The sequence below is a fragment of the Rhinatrema bivittatum genome, chromosome 2, assembly GCF_901001135.1.
Source record: "Rhinatrema bivittatum chromosome 2, aRhiBiv1.1, whole genome shotgun sequence".
NCBI classification, from domain to species: Eukaryota; Metazoa; Chordata; class Amphibia; order Gymnophiona; family Rhinatrematidae; genus Rhinatrema; species Rhinatrema bivittatum.
This window is the reverse complement of record NC_042616.1, coordinates 725509004-725526866: the sequence shown is the minus strand read 5'-3', so window position 1 is coordinate 725526866 and position 17863 is coordinate 725509004. Positions and strand designations below refer to the sequence as shown.

General features: G+C 42.8%; 1 protein-coding gene across 3 annotated transcripts in view; it reads right to left on the bottom strand.

Annotated features, from left to right (window-relative positions):
* The window catches only part of ATP6V1C1 (ATPase H+ transporting V1 subunit C1), a 163582-nt gene that overhangs the window by 83133 nt on the left and 62586 nt on the right, over nt 1–17863 (bottom strand). For all 3 annotated transcript variants that reach the window (XM_029591850.1, XM_029591851.1, XM_029591849.1), the window contains 2 exons: nt 8651–8718; nt 1825–1910 (listed from right to left, as the gene is read on the bottom strand). In XM_029591850.1, the coding sequence (XP_029447710.1) occupies nt 1825–1910; nt 8651–8718 (154 nt within the window). The remainder of the gene's footprint in view (nt 1–1824; nt 1911–8650; nt 8719–17863) is intronic.

Sequence of the window (17863 nt, the reverse complement as noted above, 5' to 3'; positions counted from 1 at the left end):
CCACAGAAAATGGGAATAAGCCTCCCCCCTCCTAAATCCACTACACTGGCTCCCAATTTCTCTGCACATCAAATGTAAAATCCTATCCCTTACATTCAAGGCTATGAAGGGAAAGGTCCCACCTACTTGACAGAGAAAGTGAGGGGTTATCATCCCACCTGAAATCTTCAATCAAACCAAAAGTGATCTTTATCAACTTCTCTCAAGATCCTCAGAATGGGGGGGGGGGGGGGGGGGACCAGATCCAGGACCTGACATGTGGAACTCTTCCCTCCACCATCCAGGCTTCTACATGGCATTTAGAACCAGTAAGGCCACAGTCATTCCAAATCTGGCCCAGAGGCCATGTAAGCAGATAAATGACTTTGGCCATAGTCCCCAGGTAACATACACTAAGTACACATATTGATTCCCCACATCATCCATCCCTACAGCATGCAAAGAGTTTTAGCCTTTAATATCTATGTATACAATCCCTCAATAACAATTCAACTGTAACTTTACAGTAATCCTCTGCCAGTGGCTCTTCTAACTTTATTGTAATCCATGAGTCATGAAGGGTGGAAACCAAAAATATTAAAAATACTCCAAAAATGGTGATAGAAAGTGACAGTGGTTTTTCCTTCAGATAAAATTATAGAGTACTGAGTTAGCAAGTCTCATAATCTGGGCTAATTCCATTCCCATTTATAGATCTTTAAAAAAAAAAAAAAAAAAAAAGACCCAAAGCAGTTTACAACCTCAATAAATAAAACAAATCAACATAAAATACACTATTAGAATACAATACATGCCCCAACCCACACCCTCAACAAGGGTAAAGGGTAGAGCTACAAATTATAATGAAAGGCGCAATATATATAAAAAATTATTAAATCATTTCAAAATACAATAAAACATTACTTAACAGATTCATTCCCTCCCAAGCTGCCTACTTACTAAAAAATCAACCCAAAACAAAACAGTATTAAAAAAAAAATAAATTTACTAAAAAACCTAGATCCCATGACTTAATATTCTAACCCTTGCAATCTTTGCAAATGACAAACTGAAAAGATAATGATGCTCACTAACATGGCAATTGGAAGGGGAGGGCAAGAAGGGTGATCACCGTGGGCTCCAACGCTCTTTGCCCAAGCAGAGGATGAGCTGCCACTCCAGCAGCCAGTGGTTGATCATGTTGTTACACAGCCGTCAGTGTGACAGCATCGCTAGAGGGGAATCCCAGCTAGCTGCATCAAAATTAGAGAGAAGGAGGGTACTCCCACCCCACCTTTCCTACAAATTTCTGGCCTGATGTCAGGAAATCCCCCTCTTCTTCCAAGGCACTATTTAACCCAGTGAGAGGCCTATTCACTAGGCAGAAGACTTTCAAACATGGAGATAAACCTGGATCCTGGTGGGTATGAATGGCAAGAGAGATAATCAAGTCTTTAAATCTAGGGAAGTATCACATCTTTTTAGGATAGTCTTGTCTGATAAGTTTCATGTTATGATAATTTGTTAATATGTTATTAATCAAATAACTTTCAGTTTATTTCACAGCTGAGGAAGACATTCATACCCAAACCAGTGAAGCAGGGTGCAGGTATGATGCGATATGCACCCCTTCCTGAATCTGTCCTCTTGAATTTAGTCTTTTGCCATCTGCTGAAAGGGACAATAGCTCTTCAATGATCTGGGCTATTACAATGTAAATCCAAAAGAAAACCCTAACAGACGGATTGCCATGCAAACTGTAAACTGATACATGAAGCAGTTATACAGAAATATATAAAAGTCACCTGTAACATATCACACAAAGTTAAGTTAATAGTAGTTTACCTCCATTAGCTAATAGGTTTTCCTGAACTTTGTCTTTACTGTCCTCCAGCACATCTGCCATATACTGGGCCACCTTCTTGACAACACTAAAAATAAAAAGTGAAATGTTAAATTCAAAACTGTATAATCATAACTAAACGTAAATCAACAGAGACGTTCTAAACTTTTTTATTTTATAAATATTTTCAACATTATACATGTCCTATCAGATTTTAAAGTTGTTCTCATCAGTTACTACAGTCCAACAGAGATCACTTTGAGGTGCAGTTAGTGTGTATATCAAGTTCTTGTACTATTTCAAGCAACATTTACATGTGTCGCGTCAAAGGAAAATCTGTTTTATATTTGATAAATTACTAAACAATGGTTCCACTGTAAAAATAAAGACAGAATTTCAAAAGATGCTGATCTATGTCACCAAGCTGTTACTTGCCAATTTTAGATCTGGATTTCAAGGACAGCATTTCACTGCTGAATTCCTCACATATCCTACATAAAGAGGATTTATAAACACTGGTCTGGCAAAACCCTCAGAAGAAGAAGGTTTTAAATGGAGTTCTCTCTAACTAGACCTTACAATTCCTAAATAAGAAAAGGTTTCTGTAAATAATCTAGACCTAATGTTTAATTAAGAACTCTGACCTATCTTAAATTCAAACAATGGAGGTATAGTCAATATTCATATTATCTGCCATATTTTACATGCTGGAACCGAAATGTGTGGGTTTACTTGCTACATCCTCAGAGTATTCTGAACTATTTGCTGTTTCCTGATAACACATGTTACTCGGCAGACACTATGTATATTGTTGATATGTTTCCTATTTCTGCACTACTAATTCCTATTTATAACCTCCTTCATTCTTTGTTTTTTCCCCTCCTTTAACTGATTAATTTTTTGGTTAATCCTTCGCAGTTTGATGTAATCTATCTATATCTCGTTTGATGTAAACCTTTCATTTTGATGTAAACAGATGCGATACGACTTGTGCCATGAACTTCAGTATAAAAAAAGAATTTAAATAAATAAACAAACAAACTCTCCTGCTGGAAATGGTGTCCTGATGGTGGTGGTACATTAGAAAGAATAGATGGTGGAGGAGAGGGTAGAAACAGCACACGAGGAGGATCCTCCTCCTTCCCCACACACACATTTCTATAGCTATTTGAGCAACAGTAATGCCCCATCTCCACCCACGGTTTAAACACACAGAACAAAACAAAAAAAAAAACAGGGAACGTTGGGAAACGGAGATGCCAGTAGTGAGGCATGGAGGGGAGTTTCAGAAGAAACATGAGAAAATACTTCTTTACTGAGAAGGCTATTCCAGACAACAGAGATGATAAAAATCAGTACTGTGACAAGATTCAAGCATGCTTGAGACAGATTTAGAGGACAATTGTAGGAACAGTATTGAGAAGTTATAGTACTGCAAACAACTCACACTTCACTCCCTTGGGGGGGTGCAGGTGAGGCGAGAGGTGATAAGGAAAAGAGGTACAGATAAAGGATGATCTAAGCAAAATTGCAGGCCACAGGGAAGCTAGACTGAGACCAGCAGGTTAGAACTCCATAAAAACAACCGGTTCGACCCCTGTTGGGTCGAACCTGATCACGGGACTTTGGTGTCCAGATGTTTTGGTAAAATTCTTGCTAGCTTTTGCAACAGTTTATATTATAACAAAGCTTGATAAAATAAAAAAATATTTATGGAATTGTGTTTTTTGCTCTACTGTTACAGTTTCTATTACTGCTGAAACAATTGAGAAAGTTATTATATTGTACTTCTTGGATCACTGAAAATTTAAATATTAAAAAAAAATCTTGATAGTAAAACAAGGGAGTAAGAAGCGAAGGAAAGGCTGGGAACTTGTATGTTCATCTATTAAGGATGGTAAAGAGCCAAAGAGGAAGACAATAAATCTGACTTGGATAAGGCACAAAATCCTTCAAGCAGTCAGTTATGACAGGCAGCTGGAATGTATTCTTAGCAGTGTAGACCGGAATAATGAGCAAACTGAACGGTCCCAACAGGTCCTCATCTGTTGCTTTCTACGCTGCTCTTTCAACTATAATCCAATGACTATTTATTTGCAAATGCTTCTTTTGCTGGACCTTTGTTTTATGCAGATGTGTTAAATTTTCTTTATAGTGCAGGTGATTATAGGACTCATCAATATAATTTTCAAAATTGGGTATAGAGGCCATGTGCTTTGCACCAATTTTCAAAGGGGAATTATAAGCATGCTTTTGCTTTGAGAACTTCCCCAGGAAAAAATACCCGTAGCGTTTTGTATCTGCTTTTTTTCTGCAGATACTTTTCCAAACAAAATAATGCACACAGATTTGAAAATGTTATCTATGCACATTATCTCTCTCCACCAACCTAAACACGCCCATAGGACCACCTTCGTTTACCCAGCTGAAAGTATACATATTAGTGCTCCCCATGCATACTTTTACCCAGGTACAGGCTGGGAAATTTTCAGTCAGCCCATTTACCTTCCTAAATAATTTCTGAAAACTGCCTTAACTTATAAGGTTGAATATTCTAATAGTATTTTTGGATTTGTCTTCTAGTAGTCTGTAACCTATTAATTCTCTCTTGGTACATAATACCTGCATGAACTCTTAACTCAACCCACACTATTACTATAAAGAAAATACTTATACAAAAAAGAATATCTGCAGTTACAGACTCATTATTATATAGCTAAGTAAAACATTTTAAGTGATTCCAAAATCAGTTGGTGAAATATTGTTAAACACTGCAGGATGCTAACGCATGCACTGGGAGCTCAGAAAACCCCAGAATCCTAACTACTAATCTCTCCAAATGCTGTTACGTAGTTCCACACACTAAACAGCATGTGCTTCCTGCTAAAGAACTCAAAAGGTATTTAACTGCTTTCATCATTACAGAGAAGTGTTATTAGAAGTATTGTGATAGTCACCCAGAGACAGTTTGAAATCTGCAGTTACATTTAAAAATATCAGAGTATCCTGATTAAGGTGAAATTAAAAACTTAACTGCTGCCAGTTAATTTCCTTTCCTTTTGTCCTGCCAGACCAGTCCAGACAAGTGGGTTATGTCCTCCTGCCAGCAGATGGAGGAAGAGACAAAAGCTCAAAGCTGAATTCACGCCCCCTGTATAGGTCTGGTCCTGCCATCGGCTCTTCAGTTTCTGATGACAAAGTTAGGACAACCAAAAGGAATTGCTAGTTTTGATTTCCAAATCACTATTATAACCACAACTTGATACAATGACTGAGTTCACTCCATGGTTATTCACCAAGGAACAAGAATCCTTACACAGAGCTCATCATTAGGCCAGCTCACTGTTAGATTTCTGAACTTAGACTATGAACCCCTGGATGCTGTGGCTTTCTTGGGTGGGTTCTGAACTGGTTTGGCAGGACTATAGGAAATTAACTGGCAACAGGCAAGTTTAATTTCACCTTCCTTATCAGCAATGCCAGATCAATCCAGACAAATGGGATGTGCAAAGGCTCAAACCAGTCAAGGCAGGAAGAAGTCACAATTGTTCTCAGAACTTCTGCATCCAAGGCATAGTCACTTCCCACCTGCCCACTTCTACTGAGGTGCTCAAAGCATAGATACCATGGGGGCAAGGGCACTGCCCTTTCAATATCCTCTGGAGACACAGATGCTGATTCTATCTATGAGGACTCCTTCCCCTCCTTGTGTCCCCCTAAACTATTGCTAGAGTGACTCCCCCAAGTCTCTCTCCTTGATTACTTCTGAAACTGATGACCTAGAAACCACTGTGCTTTAATAGAACACTCTAATAGACCAAGACCTATTTGAGAAGAACCAGGTCACCTACAAACATCCTACAGGCGACATACAACTGACTTGAAGCAGCCATCCCCATCCCACCTACATCTTCTGACTTTCTCACCCTCATACGTGTGAAAAGCCCAATTCTGAAAGCAGTGAAACACTACACTTAAAACAAAGAGTGTATTAAGCATAGGGATACCTTTTCCTTTAAAATTACCAATGGCTATCACATCGACAGACTTCCACCACAGGACTCAGAGATGCTATCCTACAAAGATTGAAAGGAAGGTTCTTCTGAGTTGAGGAAAACTCCCATAGTAGAGGACTTATAATCTTGATTCCTCAGAAAAAATATCTTATCTGAGAAAAAGGTGAGGTAAGCAAACCAGAGCCCGATTCAGCTTTTTTGCAAGACTTGCGCATTATGCCTTTGTCCCAGTCCCCTTTGGTGATCGAGGGCATGGATCACACATCCGGAAATATAGTGCCACTCGTAAACTGACTCGCAGAGGCTCCAAAACTCTAAGGTATGCTATGTGGTCTGCTTTTGAGCCACCAACAGCAGCAACCCCTGCCATTAAATATCCTCACTATGTAGCCTGGTTCTCTTAATAGCCAAGGCTGTAAAAGAGAATGCAGGGTTCTTCTAGGGAAGAATTGACTATGGTGAAAGTGCATCCCTGAATGTACCTCTTGAATTCAGTCCAGGACATGCACGGGCTTCTGGTTGATATGCCCACCGTGGTCCTACCAAAATATCCGAACCTCTCTGGTTCCGGTTTTTGCTTCATTTAAGAACTTCAGTGTTGATCTGAAAACTCCTCATGGAAGCACAAAAACAAGACCCCTAGCAGGGCAACTGTCACTTCTGCCAAGTCATTACATTTCAGGGTCTCAAAAGTGTCGACTCAAATCATTTGTCCATCAGATAATTGTGTTGGTCATGTGAGCTGCTGCTTGGATTTGCAGGAGAACTCCATCCTGGAGCAAACACTCACTTACCAGGATACCTGAGAGCTACTAGTTCTCTTAAAGGCCGATACAGTACAGTGCGTTCCGACGGAGCGCACTGTTAGCCTGCTCTTGGACGTGCGTTTTCCCTTACCCCTTATTCAGTAAGGGGAGGAAAACGCGCGTCAAACCCACGGCACCTAATAGTGCACTCAACATGCAAATGCATGTTGATGGCCCTATTAGGTATGCGCGTGGGATACAGAAAGTAAAATGTGCAGCCAAGCCGCACATTTTACTTTCAGAAATTAGCGCGGACCCAAAGGTCTGTGCTAATTTCTTCTGACACCGGGAAAGTGCACAGAAAAGCAGTAAAAACTGCTTTTCTGTGCACCCTCCGACTTAATATCATAGCGATATTAAGTCGGAGGTCCCGAAAAGTAAAAAAAAAAAAAAAATTGAATTCAGCCCACGGCTGTCGGGCCGAAAACCGGACGCTCAATTTTGCCGGCGTCTGGTTTCCGAGCCCGTGGCTGTCAGTGGGCTCGAGAACCAACGCCGGCAAAATTAAGCGTCGGCTGTCAAACCCACTGACAGCCGTCACTCCTGTCAAAAATTAGGCGCTAGGGACGCGCTAGTGTCCCTAGCGCCTCCTTTTCCCCGTTTTTACCGCGTCACCTCATTTAAATACAGAATCGCGTGCACCGGCAAAGGGCCGGTGCGCGCGCCGGGAGAGCAGGCGTTTGTTCGCTCTCCCGCGGACTTTACTGTATTGGCCCGTTAGTTTGTTCCTCACCACTAAAGGCAAAACCTTGACTTCTGTCTCTTAGGCTGCCTTCATTTCAGTTATAAGATAGTAATACTGGAACTCTAGCATATGAGAAAATAAATAGCCTTGTGACTCTGGAGAAGAGCACATTGAGTGAGGTACAAAAGATCTATACCAAAGGTATTACATTCGGGTCCACTGCCCCAGAGTGTAGAACCTAGAGAATCAGCCATGTTAGGGAGTATTTGAGTTGGAAGATTTGGACAGTGCGAGCGAGGCCAATTCTTGAACTGGTCTGAACTTTGCATAATGGACAGCAGTGTGCCACCAGCTAACCTAGGGGTGCTCAAACCAGTCCTACGAGCCCACCTCCAGCCAATCAGGTTTTCAGGATATTCCTAATGAATATGCATGAGAAGTATTTGCAAACACAGGATTCAATTGCATGCACTGCCTCCTGTGTTTGCAAATACTTCTCATGCATATTCATAAGGGATATCCTGAAAACCCAACTGGCTGGGCAGGGCCCATAGAACCTGGTTTGAACACCACAGAGCTAAATCGATTGCAGCGTTTTAAACAAGCTGTACACTACTTTAAGACTGTTCTTAGGTAAGCCAACATTTAGGTTATTACAAAAATCCAACTGGCCAAATATCAACTTCTGAAACTCAGTAAAGAAGTACTCTGAAGATAAATTATTGCACCCCCCTGAAGAAATTAACTTATAAAATGCCCCTTTTATTACTTTCTTTACGTGAGGCTTCACAGTTAATTGTGAATTTAAAATTAACCCTAAGTTTCTTGCCTCAGCAGTCAATATAGATTATTAACTGGATATTGAAAACATGGCTTTTCAAGCTAGCCTACTCCTAACCCCTACTTTCTCCCCCTGGTAATATCACGCTACAAGACATTATCTACAGTTTCGATTATGTAATATATATAGAATTTATCTTCAAGCCCACTATGCAACATCATGTACCCTCTCAGATCTTACCATGTAACCTGCTCTCAAATATGACTGTGTACATAGTTACTGTTTATATTTTATGTTTATATTTACATATATATTTTTTTTTCCTCCAACACTTATATTCTCTCTGCACTCCTTGTTTTTGTACCCTCCCGTTTACCATGCCATGTAACCAAATCGTTCCATGTATTTTCTCTATCTTGTTATACGTTATTTGTAAACTGATACGATGTGCAAACGGCTATCGGTATATAAAAACCTTTAAATAAAAATTTAAAAAAAAAATGTGGTTCAAATATTAAATATGAATAAAAGTTAGATTACCTTTCCACAAATGAATCCAATTTTGCCAGCTCATCTGACAATCCCATCAAAACATCCAGGGTGCCAACCTAAGAACAGGGGACAGAAAAAAAACAAAAAAAATACAGAATAATGTACTGAATTCAGAGTATGAATTACACAAACAGCTGTAAAAAGAAGAAATGACATGGATATACAGCATATACAACCAAGCAGTAACTTCTATAGTTACTCCTTATCTTTTGCAAGTGGGGTTGCAGTCCTTATAAGACAGGACCGGCTCTAGGGCAAATGGCACCTTGAGCAAAAATTGTTGATGATGCCGCCCCCTCGCCAACTGATCCTTAGGGGCAAAGTGAAATGTCAGATATGGAGTGGGAGGAAAGGGAGAATGAACACCTCCCCTCAGACTGACATGGATTAGCACAGAGGGCACACTTTCTCTCTCCCCCTGACCTCTGCATTCTCCTCTTTCTGTTCCCCTCCCACCCCCACTCCAGTGGTGCCCTCTGAAATACAAATTCTCTACATACAGAAATGCTGTATCTACAGGATAAGACATGTTTTCATTTTTCATATCCCTAGATTATACATCACCAGCAAAATTGAACCAAAATATCTCCAACACAAACTTCATATTTTGTCAAAATAACCAAGACGACAGGCACATCCTTAAACTATGCCTCGGCCTGACATTAACTGTATCTAGCAACGTGGCTATAACACATAAGGTAACATAGTAAATGTTGGCAGAAAAAATCCCAAGAGGTCCATCTAGTCTGCCCAGCAATTTTTTTTTTTTTTAGGATAGCAACTGCTGCTCCATGCAGGTTATCCCATGCCTTCTGTTATTTTTGTTAACTTCTGCTCTGTACAGGTTACCCCAGTTAACATAGGTTACTCCTTTTCTTCATTTCCATCCTTTAGCCATAAGGATCCTCTGTGTTTATCCCACACCCTTTTCAATTCCATTACTGTTCTTGCCTTCACTACCTCTTCTGGGGAGGGCATTCCCTGTACCCACCACACCCTTTCTGTGAAGAAATATTTCCTGATGTTGTTCCTGAGTCTACCCCCTAGTTCTACAACTTTCCTTCCACTGGACAAGATTTTATTCCTGTGCATCAATTTCTTTCAGGTATTTAAAAAATCTGTATTATAACTTCCCCGTCTCTCCTCTCCTCCAAAGTATACATATTTAGGTCCCTCTGTCTCATCTTATATTTCTTTCAATGCAGATCCCAAGCCATTTTGGTTGCCTTTCTCTGGATCACTTCCCTCCTGTCTTTATCCTTTTTGAGATGTAGTTTCCAGAACTGACCATAGTACTCCAGGTGAGGCCTCACCAAAGACTTGTACAAGGGCATTATCTCTTTTTTCCTGCTGGTTAAGCCTCTCCATGCAGCCCAGCATCCCTCTAGCCTTAGCCATTGTCTTCTCACATTGCTTCGCCATTTTCATGTACATCAGTCTTTCGCCCCCTATCACATTCAGCTCCTTAGGATTTCTGCATCTCAAATGCACGACTCTTGACTTCTTGGCACTGAGTTCCAACCACCAAACCTTTGACAACTGCTCGAGTTTCCTTTAATAGTTTCTCATTCTCTACTCATTCAGGAGTTTGTTCTATTGCAGATCTTAATGTCATCCGCAAAAAGGCAAACTTCTAATCTTTCCGCAATATCACTCAAAAAGATATTGAAAAGAACCAATCCCAGAACCGATCTTGAAGCTTTCCACTTATGACCCTTCTCTCCTCACAGTAGTTAGGGATGTGCAGAGATAAATTAATTTTTGTTTTTTGGTTCATTTTTGTGAGGGGTTTTTTCACACAAATTTTGGTTTGTGGAATGTTTGATACATTTCATTCGTGTGAAAAAAAAAAAAATAAATCAAACATTAAAAAAAATAGAGATACAAAAATGGGGCCTCCTGGCCCACCACCCATCCCTCCCATCTGGAAAAATGTCAGGGACAAGATCCCCGCCAGTCTCTACTTACCCAGTCCAATGGGGATCCGCTGGTGAGGCTAAGGTTCAAGCCAAGGTTTCGGCCTTACATAGACCGAGGCCGCAATAGGTCACCATGATCTCGGCCTCTGCCTCCATAAAACCAAGACTTCAGCCTAGGCCAGAGTCCAGGCCCAGGCCAAGCCTCAGTCTTGTGTAGGCTGCTGCGACCTCAGTATAGGCTGGAGCCCGGCCCGGAGACCAGGCCCTGACTCTGGGGGCCTCAAACTAGACCCATGCCCAAAGCCTGGGCCCAGGGTCAGGCCAAGGTCCAAAGCCTAGGCCTCAGAGTTTCTCTTCTACATCTTATTTCTTCAGCTCTTCTATCACCAACTGACACCATCCGCTGGGGTCATGCCACATTTAACTCTGATGCATTCACCCCAGCAGACAATGCTCTACATCAAAATGGCGTCATCTGCTAGGGTGAATGCGCCAGAATTAACTCCGGTGTGACCCCAGCAGAAAGTGTCAGTTGGCAAAAGAAGAGCCGAAGAAAGATGATGCAGAAGAGTAGCTCCGAGACCTGGGCTCTGAGGCTGACCCTGGGCTGAGACCTAGGCATCAGGCCTAAGCTCCAGCTTAGGCCGAAGCCCAGGCATTGGGTCCAGGCCAGGCCTGGGCCAAGGCCCTGGCATCGGACCCGAGTCCAGTAAGAGGCCCCAGCATTGGGACCCGACCCCTGAGCTAGGCCGTGGCATCAGGTCAAGGCCTAGGCATCAGGACCCAGCCTCTGAGCCAGGCCATGGCATCGAGCCTAGGCTCTAGCCTTCGTCAAATACCCAATAGATCAGGCAAATTTGTTTTAATTTTTCTGGGGTCTCAGCCAAGGGCCCTGTCCAGGCCTAGGCAGAGACACCGACATCACACTCTGGCCTAGGCCACGACACCTACTTTGGACCTCAGCCTATGCCCTAGGCGAGGCCCTGTCTCGGGCTTAGGCCTAGGCCCGTTGCATTCATTTACGTATGAAGCGAGACCACAACTGCCCTTCTCTAATCTTGCAGCACCACTCCTGATTCAAAGATAGGAACCCTTGGGTTTCTTTTCAGGCCTTGCCAGAATGCTGGGCCTCTCCTCCACCGCCATGGGATGTTATATGCTGGTGGTGCTCAGAGCGCCCCTCAGCTCACCCAACCCAAAGGCCAGATCTGCTTTAAGACAAGAAAAAGATCTTTTTATCCTGCATTAAGAGCTCAACATAAAAACAAACTGCTTTAGATACCAGCCTGGTTGCAAGTGATCAAGAGAGCAAGTTAAAAATATCAAGAAACAGAATGAGTAAATCCTAAAAGTCATTTTCCGGTGAAATATATCCTGCTATATTTCATTGGCTAAAATAAAATAACTACATTATGCAGCATCTTTTTCCTAAGAAAGAAAACACAATTGGAGAACATTCTTAAAAAGTCTCCTCTTTTCTATATTTCCAAATGTTATTAAAAAAAAAAAAATCTTTGAACACAAAAATATTTCAGAGACAAGTCTGACTCATGTCGCATTTTCCATTGGTAGAGAGTGAGCAAACCCACCATCAGGAAGCAAGAACAGCTATAGACAGAAAATTCTCTTTCACCCTCTCCCAAGTTCCTGTTTTCCTCCATAAAACAGAAGGGGGGGGGAGACAGATACATGTTAAAAAAGCTGGACTTGTAAACATACAAATGAGCTCTCTGCCTTGCTCTAAATTACCTCTTTCAGTAATATTAAATTCTTGAACACTTTCTTTTTCCCAATTAATAATCCAATCCTTAAGAATTTCACCCATCTACAAACAGTTAAAGTTGTACTAGCAAAGGTTATATACCTCTCCCTCCACACCAAACCCCCTACAGCAGGCACTTTGCCCTCCACTGTGGGCTAAACATGCTCATTATTTTAAAAAAGTCCTTTCCTTCTTTCAATCTCTTTTCCTTCCAGCCTTCTCCTTCTCGTCCCCAGGCCACACCAGCATCAGCTCCCTCTCTCCAGGAACCCGAGAGCAGAAAGCTGCCCTGAGCCACAGAAGTGGCTCTCTCTCTCTCTCTCTCTCTCTCTCTTCACCCCTGGCCCAGGAAAAGGAAACTGCCCTGGGCCACAGCTTCACTGCAGCAGCTCCCTTCCTCTGGCAGCAATGGCTGCGCCCTCTCCTGCTTGCAAAACTGAGAAGCCAGGAGGAAAAGTGTACGTCCTCCTTCCTACTCAATCTGAGCTTAGTCTCTGGGGGTTCCTAGGATTGGGAAGTTATTCTGAATCAGCCATCTGAAGGGGGCGACTATTGTTAAGCGCCTCGCCATTTTATGGCGTGGCGCTTAACACTATCTACACTAAAAGCTGCTCTCTCTCCTTTTTTAAAAAATTAGCACCAGCAACTGGGTTCCACCCTGGTTATGATGGAGCCAGTCCAATCAGCACAGGCTGCCATCTTCTCCAGAATGTGGCCTAGTTCCTAACAAATCTAAAAGCCCTCTTCTCTGCACCATCATCTCATTCATGCACTGAGACTCCAAAGCTCAGTCTGCCTCTGGGGACCTGCATATGGATCAAGCAGCATTTCTAAGAACAAAACCCTAGAAGTTCTGGATTTCAATGTCCTGCCTAAAATCATCCTCCAGAACTTCTTCCTGCACCTGTCATTGGTATCCTCATGTACCATGACAGCCAGCTTATCCCCAGCACTCTCTAAAATCCTATCTAGGTGATGCATGAGGTGAGCTACCTTTGCACTAGATAGGCAATTTACCAAGCAATCCTCATACCCACTAATCCTGGGGGGATTCTGTGCTACTGCAGAGCGCAGAATTTGCGCAGAATCCACCCCCCAGTGCAGACTTGCCAAATTCTGTGCAGAAAATAGCAGAGGAGACCCCTGCAAGCTGCGAATGGAGCGTGTCCCGCTTCCTGCAGCTCCGTTCACGGCGAAGATGAAGGCCTTGGCGCGCCGTTTGCAGCGAAATGGAAGGCCCCAGTGTGTCGCGAATGGAGTGTGCTCTGCTCGCGGCGAAGATGGAAGGCCCCGGTGAGAGAGGATGTGTATGTTTGTGTGAGAGAGAGCAGTAGGGTGTTAGAAAGCATGGGAGGTAAGAGAGCGGGGGATGCTTGAGTGAGGGTGCCTATATGAGGAGATTGTGAAGGAGTGTGTATGTGTGTGAGAGATTGGGAGCTCGTGTGTATGTGAGGGTGCTAGCCTGTGTGACGGGATTGTGTATGTGTGAGACAGAGCCTGTGTGAAGGGGTGCATGAGAGAGAGACATAGGTAGCCTGTGTGAAGATGTATGTGTGAGAGAGAAAGGGAGCTTGTGTGGGTGTGTATGCAAGAGAGAGAGGGCCCTGTGTGAGGTTGTGTGTGTGTGAGAGAGTGAGGGAGCCTGTATGGGGGGGGGGGGGGGTATGTGTACTAGAGAGAGGGAGCATGTGTGTGAGAGAGGGAGGGACAGAGGGAGCCTGTGTGAGGGGCAGTACTGAGAACTGGGTCCAACTCTGAGACTGGCAATAGATTGGAAGGGGTTGAGCCTAGAGGTGGAGGGGAGAGATACTGGCAGGTGGAGGAGTTGGGGGCCTGAGAGGGCAAAGTGGCCAGGGGAGTAGGGAGAGTGAGTGGAAGGGACACTCTTTTAGTGAATTTCTAGGGAAATTCTGCTCAAAATATTTAAAATTCTGCATCTTTAAGAAATAACTTTTCTGTATTAATTTAAAATATTATTACTTTAAGACTGTCATGTAAATTGTTTTATTTTGACCAACATAAAGTTTGCAGAACTGTAAGTTTTTGTGCACAGAATTTTAAATTGTTTTGCGCAGAACTCCCCCAGGAGTAACTCACGTAACTTGCTACATTCCTAATGATCAAATTGTCAACTACAACAGATGTCCTAACCCTTTCCCTCCGGAGCACATGCCCCTGAACCCACATGCTGTGTAAGCGGATAAGGCACCATCTGGAGGGAAGGTCCTAGCTATAGAATCTCTTCCTGCCACAACAAGGCGATGGTCTCTTTCCAGGTGATCAAGTTCCTCCAGACTGGAGTTGGGACTGCTTTACTGTGTTCCTAAAGGTCTCCTCTATATACCTCTGACTGCCTCAGCTCCTCCAGAGATCAGACTAGCTCTCGGAAAGCTAGGAGCTCTTTGGCCAGATGTACCTCTTACCAACAGGTAAGATCATCATGTGTGTGGCATTTGGTGCAAAAGGCTGGACAGCTTCCCGTCTCTTTGCTAAATCTCTCAATCCTTCTTAATATTGCTGAGATTTTAAAGCTACTTAAAGCTGTTTTAAAGAGTTAGCTTGTCAATAACCAACAATAAAACTAACTCAGATTTTAGTAATTGTCTGATTCCAATTATCCTTTGATATAAATCCCTAATTGATTCTCAGTGTGAAAAAAAAAATCCTCTTTGTTGGGTTAGTTTATAAATTTTTAAAAAATGTGACTGGGGTGGGTAAATTGCCCACCATTAGTGTCAAACTAGTACGGTAAGTCTTAGTTTTCTGCATCCTCTTCCTTTCTGCTCTTGTGGAGCTGTTCCATATTTGCTCTTCTCTAAACTGCTGGAACTTCTCCTGTTTCAAGTAACAATTTGAACCAAGCTACAAAGCCTGCAAACACTACCTCCTATAACTCCTTCACTATTCTGTGGTGTATCCTATAAGACCTCATAGCTTTGTTTACAGTCAGTTGCAATAGTACTCCAAATATTCCTCCTCAGCAAATGGCAATGTGTTCCCTCTAAAGCCTCTTATGTCCTTGCCCTTCTAGTATAAATACAGAGTAGAAAGTATTTAAGATATTTACTTTCATATGTTCATCTCTACTAAATCTCTACTAAATCCATCCTTCTTACTATTCCATTTTCAGTCTCTCTTTTCACTTATATAATCCAAAGAAAGTTTTATCCCCTCCTTTGACCGGTCAATAAACTTCCTCGTTCCAGCCTTTATCAATCTACTTTTACCTTTGTTTCTTATGGTAAAATGTGTCCATTCTCTTTTTCAGTTTATTTCCATTGTCTAAAATGTTATTCTTTTTGATTTTTTTTACTTCCCCTTCCTAACATATCTGATGCACAAATCTGTTGCCATTTTAATATCCCTATTTATTGCTGTCCATAATTCCCTTGTGCCTCTAAGACCCTCTAACTCCTGACACCTACTTGCAGGAAAGGCACGTGTGTGCCTACACAGCTATTTCTGGCACTATGTCACAGATGTGAGCCCTTGGGCTGGGACATGATTGACGCAGCCCAGCAGGCGTACCTACAAGGCCCACGGCAACGGCTGGTGGACTCACTATTGCTAGGACCGGAGCTGGCGACTCACCTATACCAGCTCCGTTCCCTACAGGTTGAGCCTTTAGGTTCCAGGGCGTGTCAGGGCTTAGGCGAGAGACCAGCAAGAAGTGGTTAGCTGAAGAGGAGACATAGGGAAAGGTCAGGGCAGGCAGTGAGCAATCAGAATCCGGGTCCAGGCCAAGGCAGGCAGAAATCCAAAGGAGAAATCTGTATCTGCAGCCGGGAACAGAACTAGGAGTCAAGCAGAGACAGGCAGACATGAGAAGACAAAACACAGGGGTCCAAGGCAAGGTGGGAACCAGCAAAGTTAGGCAGGGCAAGGCACAGGAAGACAAGACAGGAAACCACAGCAAGGCAAAAACAGACAATTGGCAAGGCAAGGAGACAAAGAGCAAAGCAGTCACAGAAACAAGGAGACAAAGCACACGGAAAGCAACACGCACTGCAAGGCTGCAGGAGGACCTGTGGCTAGGGTTTAAATACCAAGCCATGTGACGTCATCAGGGTTCTCTCACTGCGGGGGTCTTCATAGGCTGGCGCACCTACAGGCAGCACCGGAGGTTGGAGGGCAGCAACTGGCGGCATCCTTGCCACACAGGAGGAAGCATAGGGTCAGAGTGGGCTGGCTGCGTCCTACGGTGAGTGTGGCCAGTCGCAGGTCATCCCCACAATTGGCCAAACATTACACACTATCATGCAGCACATTACAAATTGTGGGCAACAGGTCAACACTGCACTTAGAAATTACATCCTGGCACCAGTATTTGGCTAAGGAAGTGGGGTGGTAGAGACCTGATGAGAGCAAGACTGGTGCCACCAAGTACAATGCAAGGAAGGGGAAGTTGAAAGAAGAGTGCAGACAAGAGAATGTGAAGGTAAGGCAGGGAAGAAAGAAGGGTGAGTCTCAAAAGATCTGGGTTTTCCCTATGTGCCCGGATGCTCTTCAAATAGGGGCTAAATCTGTTCTTCGATACCCTTGTAAGTGCTGTATTATGTATTAAAATGTGAGTTATACCTTTTTTGAGCCTGTATAACAGAGCATTTCTGGATACGCATGCCTAATGTTCGTAAGCTGGTCTGGCAATGAGATATGTTTGTTGTGAACCTTGCTCAGCTTCCTCTAATTTCCTCAGGGATGTTAGATTATTTAAAAAAAAAAAAAAAAAAAAAAAATTGCTCCTATTTCTGAGTCCCCTCCTTTTTCTTTTTTTAATTTTTTTCAGTGCAAGTTTTTTTGAATATTGGTATTGCATTGTTATTTCCTGGAATATGTAATAATTGCCATGCACTGATATTTCTGTACAAGATTTTCTTCTTGTTTAAATTTAAAATAGTGAAAATTAAAAAAAAAAAAAAAAGAAAGAAAGGTGGGTGTGGGGTAAGGTGGGCGGTAAGGAAAGGTAGAGAAAATAGGGAAAAGAGAAGCAGGAGGAGGAAAGAGGTGAGAAGGGAATAGCGGAGGAGGGAAAGAGATTAGGGAAGAGTAAAGTAGGCTGGAGAGAGAGAGAGGGGATAAGATAGATGGAGAGGTAAAGTAGGGGGAAACAGAAGATATGGCATGCTGGGTCCGACAAAGGCTCACCGAGCCCAGAATCTGGTTTCAGGCAGCGACCAGTTTGGGTCACAAGTACTCAGTGACCGAAGAATGGAAAGGAAAGAAAATGAGATAGAGAGGAAGTGTAAAGGGCAGAGAGAAGGGTGTAGAGGTAAGATGGGAACTGAGAAAAGTATGGTGCAGAAATAAGTTGCAGAGAGAGAAAACTATGCAGCAACAAGGTGAGGAAGACAAAGATGTGAAGAAGAAAATGGGGTAAAGAGAAAAGATGGGATCTAGATAAAGCATGTTTACTTACCATAAATGGGACTCTCTATAGTCAGCAGGATGAATTATTCATGACACGTGACAAATGTCATCCGATGGCACCATGCAAACCCCTCTCTCTAGCTCAGTAAAGTT